General features: G+C 44.5%; 1 protein-coding gene across 1 annotated transcript in view; it reads right to left on the bottom strand.

Annotated features, from left to right (window-relative positions):
- The window catches only part of rhobtb4 (Rho related BTB domain containing 4), a 39,829-nt gene extending 32,554 nt beyond the window's left edge, over positions 1-7,275 (bottom strand). Inside the window, 2 exon segments of the mRNA XM_080739495.1 lie at positions 6,160-6,263; positions 7,078-7,275. Of these exon segments, the coding sequence (XP_080595621.1) occupies positions 6,160-6,263; positions 7,078-7,269 (296 nt within the window). The 5' untranslated portion in view covers positions 7,270-7,275.
- Between the last annotated feature and the right edge of the window lie 1,392 nt (positions 7,276-8,667).

Raw genomic sequence — 8,667 nt, 5'->3', positions numbered from 1 at the left:
CTACAAGCTCGCAGCGCGGCACTCGGTGCCTCGCTGTGAGCTTATATATCTGCTATTTTTCAATAGTTAAAGCATAAAATAATGATACACAATAATGTGTACCCGTTCTGAATGGGTTTGAACCAATGAAAAGTATTAAGAAAGAGCTTGTGACTAAATGATAACTTTGTGTTGTTGTTCCATTTCCTGAGAAGTAACCATTTTGGACATACAAGGTTTCCACCTTCACTCCAACAGTGAAGTCTGTGTGTGTGTGTGTGTGTGTGTGTGTGTGTGTGTGTGTGTGATAGAGCGCAGATCAAACTGCAAAGGTCACTGGATGGAGAACATTATGTAAGGACACACACACACACACACACACACACACACACACACACACACACACACACACACACACACACACACACACACACACACACACACACACACAGACTCAGACTTTCCATTGGTGCTGAAGGTGTTGACATGTAGGTGTCTGATAATAATAAGGCTTTATCTGCTCTCTAAATGTATGTCTAATAATAATAATAATAATACAAACTAATAATACAAAATAATAACAATAATTGTAGGTATAATGCTTCTGCCACTGGTACTATCTCTGCTTTCAAATGAAATGAACGTGTCAATAAATAATGCGCGCATTAATAAATAATAAGGAAGAAATGGTGTTTCCGTTCCACAGCGTGAAAAAAGAACACCCACACACACACACACACACACACACACACACACACACACACACACACACACACACACACACACACACACACACACACACACACACACACACACACCAACTAACCATGATGACATTAGAAGTAAACTTGTTTAATCACTGCAACGCTAGTGTGTTGGGGAGGGGACAGGGAACAGCTGAGCTGGTGCTTTCTTTTTCAGCGGACTGAAAACACACGTGCGTGCACACACAGTGACAGGGTGACCTATTACGCAAAGAAAGTGTGTCGCACCTGTAAGACAACAGACAGCTTGCAAGAGAGAGAGAGAGAGAGAGAGAGAGAGAGAGAGAGAGAGAGAGAGAGAGAGAGAGAGCAGGGGCGTCAATTGGGTATGGCAGGGGTATGCAGCTGCCATACCCTGGGTCCAGGGGGGGAAATAAAAGGCACTTTTAAATATAAATCCATGAATGTCTCTTTGTCTATCTCTGCTGGTTATTATGTTGTTAAATTACAATCAAATCACTACAAATGCAAAATTTAACATAATGGTCACTTTAACAAGATATTATAATTATATTCTCCACACTTGTATTCTCCCCATCTTGACAAAATGGTATATTCCCAGGTTCCGCAGGTCAGCTGCACAGGTGCAATGCATTATTGTTAATTGTGGCACGTTTACTAACTACTACTAATGCCAAGTTTAGCTGCACTTGAACAAGCGTTCCAGGCTGCCATATGCAGCCCAAGAAACCATCGAAATGCAGGGAAATGACTGGTGTCAAGACACCAGTCATGTTGCCAGACCTTAGCTTTTTCTGAACTGACGCCACTGACGCAAAGAAAGTGTGTTGCACCTGTAAGACAGCTTGCAAGAGAGAGAGAGAGAGAGACATTGAGACACTTGGCTCCATCATCATCAGAGGTTGTGGCCAAGGCCACGGCTGGCCAGGTGATTTAACGAGGTGTCAATCAAAGAGCAGGTGTTGTTGATTAGGAAAACAGTTCTCTGGATGCTGTGCAGTGCAACCTAGGCTGATGCACCCTGGGCAAGTCATGACTTCCGGTTGGTTCTAGCTAAAGTGGGCGGAAGTGCTGCGCTTTACGGAAGTTACGTCATGCGGTGCGGGTCTGTTTACATCCCCCAGAGAAACAAACACAAAGATTGTAGCTCTTGGGGGCACGGTGGCGCAGTGGTTAGCGCTTCGCCTCACAGCTAGAAGGTCCTGGGTTCGATTCCCGCCGGGGGACGCTGTGGGCGCTGGCGGCGTGTTCCTCCTCCGCGTCATCAGCGCCCACACCCTAGGTGGGGTTGGCGATAGGGCCTTTCTGTGTGGAGTTTGCATGTTCTCCCCGTGTCTCCTAGGGTTATACCCTCACAAAAACATGCACGTAATCCTGGTCTCAATAATGCCTCCCCCTGGCCAGCCGGGGCGCCTGATGGAGGGGAAAGGAACTGGTTGGAATAACGTGTTCCTTCCACGCGCTACGTCCAAACCAGGGAAATCTCCACTGTCAGGTGAAAAGAAGCAACTTGGACTCCTCATGCATAGAAGGAAGCATGAGGTCAGTCCGTTGTCTCCCCAGGCGCGGCAGAGGGAGAGCAGAGCCCAGGATTACATAGGCAATTAGCGCTGGGTGAAAAAATGGGTTACAAAATTGTGGGATAAAAATTATTAAAAAAAAAAGATTGTAGCTCTTAAGCTAGCCTTACATCTAACAACTTTGAAAAGATTTCTCAGTCGTAATAAAATCAAGACGAGTCGTGGCGCGCTCCCGTGATTCGGTCGTTACTCAATCGTTAAGTGTGAGTTAGTGGTCCGACTCGATTTTTACCCCGACATGAGACCCCGATTCTGTTACGAGAATATCAAACTGGTTTGATATTTTCACAAATCGGGGCTGAGTCTGAATGAGTACAATGACGTAACAACCAAAACAGAACGCTATAGTGAGCCAAAAGCCATTCATTCCCCAAGATGCTGAGCTGCCAGACTGGTCGCCACTAGTAGCTGTTGGTGCGGCTACGACAGCCCTTTATTAGTTATTTCACCGCCTATCATAATAGTACATTATTCCAAACATTTGAAGTTGATAATAAGTTGATATCTCGCTCTTAACACATCGGCTGCCCAAAAGGTGGCGCCAGAGCCCCAGCTAAGTGCCCAAAGCCACTTCCATAGAAGAATACAAGGCCCTGTTGCGTCAATGCATGCGTCATGACGTCACTTGGTCACATGAGCGCAGACAGGATGTTATTGTGTAACTTACTGTAGGGACAAGTGTTGATCATAGCTGTTCATTGCCGATCAAAATTTGGACATTTTGCCGCACCACGCCACAGTTTTAGCCATAAAACAAACATCAGAGATAAAGGGCGTTAAAGATGGGGAAATGCATTGGAGTATACGGAGAAAAACGGCCGCGCGATGCTCTCAGCGTCGACTCGAAGCAACTAGCGGCTAATGGGCTACATCCAGGCGCAGCCCCAACCTAACGGTGAGATATAAAGTTATACTGTAATTACAGTAAACGCGTCCAACGCGTTGTGGGCCTCCAGCGACATCAAAGAAATTGTTGCGTAGACACCTCGTGGGCACCCGCTGTGTTAATAGGTGTAACGTTGTCCGAATCCATGTTTTTGTTTGTATATTGTTTATTGCGAGCACAACCCAAGGAGCGGGAGAAGTAGAACAGATTATTTTCAGCAGGGAATACGTTTTCAGGGACACCGCACTGTGAAAAAAACCTCAGCCCCACCTCCTAGGCTGGACTCACACAGCTGCGTGAAACATCTTCTCCGTATCGGCTGAGAATGGCCACTGGGGGCGCCGTACTAATGCACTGTCAATGGAAGGTTGTTTGGTTTTTTGTCGTTGCCGTGTCTCAAGCTCGACAACCGCAGCCTGTCTTTTGGCCAAGAGACACGGCAACGACAAAACACCAAACAACCTTCCATTGACAATGCATTGGTACGGCGCCCCCAGTGGCCATTCTCAGCCGCTACGGAGAAGATGTTTCACGCAGCTGTGTGTGGGACGCCCCTAGAACTCTCTCCGCTTCATATCTTGACCAGGCTTTTCTCTTCACAGATGAGTAAGCCTGGCTATACGCGAGGCTAAGGCTGATGTTACTTGATAAATACATTAATTAATGTATCCAAAAGGAACCACAAAACAGTATTTCCTTACTTACGGTAAATGAAAATATTCCAAAAGTGTTGTGCTGGCAAGGAAAACAAGGAACATTTACTGCATCGTCCATTTCTCACTTCAAATGTTTTCAAAGACATTCTTGAGAACAATTTTTTGTTGCAAATAACATTGTGTTTGTTTACATGGCTGCCTTGTCGGATACAGCACAAAATTCAAGCAGCACAGTCAGGTGCTCTGAGCCTTTGATTAGACAGAGGTCTGTTATTGAGCTGAGCGGTCGTTAACCGGAAATAACACACTGCTGAATTCAGCGACTAACCAATTAGAATCAAGCATTCAACCAAGCAGAGTAATAAGTATATCTAACACACTCATTATTAATTTGTTTGGTGTAGGTGTTGCTTACTCAGACCTGCCAACCCTGGCAAATTCTTTTGAGTACTCATGCGCGGGCACGAAGCGCCCGCGCGGCGCCCGCAGCGCACGCGTTGCAATTTTTGTTGTTTTCCCGCACAAAACAGCGTATATTTTGGGGGGTTCCATGCACCTTTTTGGGTGGGACCTTTACAGTTATGTTAACAACATTTCACACCAGAAATGTAGCACATTGCATGTCTTGACTTACACTAATAGGAGGAGGCAAGATGTTAGAACAACCTTTTAAATAAAAATGCCATTTGGTCAGGAGAAAAAGTAGGCTAGTATTACCAGGCAATACAGTAATGTTGCTTTGGCAATATTGTTGACAAATCTTTAATAAAATATACTAACTGCACTTGCTCAGAGTTAGTTAACAATAGACTAGCAAAACAGTCTCACCAGTGACTTAATGAATGAACATACATCAACATAATCATGTTATTCAAATAGCAAAATAGCTTTACATTGTCAGGTAGGCTATTTACCTTTAAATATTTACCTGTGTCTTTGTTAAACATTGTTCATTGAGCAGCCTAAATAAAACCACCTTTCTGTGCATGATTTGCATTAAGTTGAAAGTATTCAACTCATGTAGGTTTCTATTCCATCCATTAATTGATATATAGGCCTACATTGTGTATAGATCACATACAGCCTAGTCTGTATATTCATTCATATAGGCTGTAGGCTACTCATTGTTGATACTGATAGACCATTAATGTCATTCATATATTCACAGGTGATAAATGTGTTCACTGTTAATGTTTTTGACAATACACATAGGCCTAATTCATTCATTCATTCATACTCGATGGGTCACACGTTTTGACATTTTCCGACTGGTTGCTCGCTGCAAAACCGTCGTATGACGAAGTATAACTCCAGGCGGACCGGAGCTGCTCGTTGTTTCGTTTCACCAGCGTCGCCAGATAGGGTTAGGTTAGGCATAGTACAAGATTTCACCAATTCTCACCATCGTGGCTGCTATGACATGTGAATTCACCTCAGAGGAGGGTTTTAAAAGTTTATTACCTGTTAGACTCGTTGGCAGCACTACAGGGCGAACAGTCGCTGTGCATCGACTCGCGCAACACCACGGCCCTTCTCCGTATCATCTTCTTTATACATTAATCTGATTAATATCGCCGTTATGTATCCGATCGATAACTCGTCTGCGTCGCTGTGAGATGCGTGCATGCTGAACTAAACCAAAACCTTCTTCTATAACTCTATTACCAAAACAAACAGTCCGCCAATCATTCTTCTTCTGTCGATAAAACGAGCATCGCTTCCGTTCTAGTGCTCCCCAGCGCCATGCGCCCCATTCACACACCATTCATGTGGTGCCTGGGAGGAACTACACGGCATGGAGCAAAAATGTTTGCCTCACTTTACCATCACCCGATAATGCGTAGCCGTTAGAGGAGTTTGCGTACCTGCGTACAGAGACTAAAAATGCGTGCTTACTACGCAAAATGCGTATGGGTTGGCAGGTCTGCTTACTTGTCTGTCATGTTTTTAATCTACTGCAGTTTTTTTCCACCTGAAGTGAAATCAGCTTGTACTGGGGTGTTGTGCCCCTTTAAGTTTGGATTGTATCTTTGCCTTAAGATATGATACATAACCTAAATATACAAATAAATTATGGACATATTTGACAACTTCCTACTTAAAAAATAACATTGATAGTGGAAATAGCCGATCTACAAGCTTGTAGATCTGCTATTTCCACTATTTTTTACTTAAAAAAAATATGTATATGAAACATTTTCAACATTCACGATTATGACGATTATGAAAAATAATCGCGATTATGTAAAATAATTGCGATTAGACGATTATGTAATAATTGTGACAGCCCTGTGTGTGTGCATGCGTGCGTGCGTGCACACGTGTATATTCACCTGCCATATGCAAATCGTCTGTCTTTGTGGTGGTCTCCAAACGTGTCCCAAAGCCTCAGAGACACACTGACCTCGTCCACCACATCACGAGATCTCTCCAACACCTACACGCACGCGCGCACACACACACACACACACACACACACACACACACACACACACACACACACACACACACACACACACACACACACACACACACACACACACACACACACACCGTAAATACTCAAGTATTCAAAAGTATGAACACAGCAGCCTGTAGCTTCGTACTGTAGCTTAGCGGTCATTAAAGGTAATCATCGGTACTTCCTGTTTCAACCATGCTACAAACACTAAACTACACACACTAACTAAACACTATGCAAACCCACACTAAACACAACTACCGGTACTTAACTCATTTAGTGCTCCTGAAATTAACGGATTAAAATGTCCAGCGTGCCTCCCGCAGGCTGCATCCACGACCGTTGTCTTATTTTGAAGGCCAGAAGTCCATAGCGTAAACACTTCCGGTTTGACGTCATCACGTCATTCACCGGAATCGCTCGTCATCAACAAGCCGTTGTGTAATGGCGGATCGGTGCTTTTCAACATGTGTTATATAAGCGAGAATCTACTGCCATCCTCCCTTTGAAAGTGTTGTTTGGAGATAATGGACATTAAAGATGAGATTCCCCGTCTGCCTCAATGTTATGGGATTACTATTTTGTGCTCGTGGATCCGTGATGATGATGAATCGGCGAGGGCGATCGTGTCAGGACCTTCCGCGCACCAACAGGGTAGGAGAACCGCCGTTACAGTAATAGAGTACTTTTCGCGAGTATACTCGGGATGGTCGGGTGTGTGTGTGTGTGTGTGTGTGTGTGTGTGTGTGTGTGTGTGTGTGTGTGTGTGTGTGTGTGTGTGCGCGCCTACCTCCTGGCACACGCGGTACTGGTCGATGGCCCAGACGGTTGGCACGTGCGTGGCGAGCAGCTGGTACTGCGTGAGCGTGGCATTGCAGGCGCGGGCACAGATGAGCCGGGTCTTCCCCACAGCGTTGTCCCCTACCACCACGCACTTTATGGTCTCCACATTGGGACGCTCATAGTCTGTGTCTATATCCATGGAGAGGGCCCTGCGGAGGGAGAGAGACATAGAGACACACAGAGAGAGAGAGAGAGAGAGAGAGAGAGAGACATAGAGACAGAGAGAGAGAGAGAGAGAGAGAGAGAGAGAGAGACATAGAGACAGAGAGAGAGAGAGAGAGAGAGAGAGAGAGAGAGAGAGAGAGAGAGAGAGAGAGAGAGAGAGAGAGAGAGAGAGAGGTTGCGTTAATTTAGAACTGGGACGCATCTGTCTGTGTCACTTTAGATTTGAACCACTTTAAAGAGGTGGTGCCATAGTTTTGTACTTTTTCTGTTTTTCATGTGTCTAGGAGGTTGAAAGTACTTCATTAGACCCCCTGGTGTGTTTTTTTATGAGAAATGATGTATTCTCTTGGTATTTGTTTGTTTTCTCTTGGAGGCTGCCACCTTGTGTCAAAAGTGTCAGTTAAAAAACACAGATAGTAAGTATGTCACAGTATCAACTCCTCCCCTAATTACCATTCACCCAACACTGTGGGGTGTGGCTAACTTCAGCTGGGTCACCACCCACCATGACATCCATGCATACTTAATGAACTGGGGGTGTGGCCACATAAAAACCCAATTTTAACTCTTTCTGTATACCTTTTTGGAAAAAATCTTCCTCCTAGTATAATCATAATACCTGATAATCATGTTTTAGAGGGGGGGGAAATCATGGCACCATCTCTTTAAAGGAGGAGTTCACCCCCAAAAAATCTATTGATTACTCACCCCATGGAAACTTGAGTTCAATAATACTTTTTAGTTTTTGTCGCATTGCTAAGCCAATAATTTGAGGAGATCCTTTGCAACCCCATTGATTCCGGATGGAGACCCAAATGCATTCGGCTCCCCATCCAGGATCAATGGGGGTACATTTACTGTAATCAAATTATTATCTTAGGAATGTGACAAATACGAAAAAAACACACCCAATGTGAAGTGAGCGGTGGTCGTGCTTGCATAACGTTTTCAATTGGTAATTGGTGATGTAATATGGCTACACACACGCACATTGCTATGGCAAAACGCTGAGGAAAACACATTGCTATGGCAAAGCGCTGAGGAAAAGTGGCTACAGATAGGTCAAGGATGTAATTGGTGATGTAATATGGCTACACACACACACACACACACACACACACACACATATTGCTATGGCAACACGCTGAGGAAAACACATTGCTATGGCAAAACGCTGAGGAAAAGTGGCTACAGATAGTGGCTACAGATAATTGGTGATGTAATATGATGTAATATGGCTACAAACACACACACACACACACACACACACACACACACATACTGTATTGCTATGGCAAAACACTGAGGAAAACACATTGCTATGGCAAAACGCTGAGGAAAAGTGGCTACAGACACACGCACAGCCACTCTT

The sequence above is a fragment of the Nannobrachium achirus genome (assembly GCF_963921795.1).
Source record: "Nannobrachium achirus genome assembly, chromosome: 12".
NCBI lineage: Eukaryota > Metazoa > Chordata > Actinopteri > Myctophiformes > Myctophidae > Nannobrachium > Nannobrachium achirus.
This window is presented reverse-complemented; position numbering and strand designations above follow the sequence as displayed.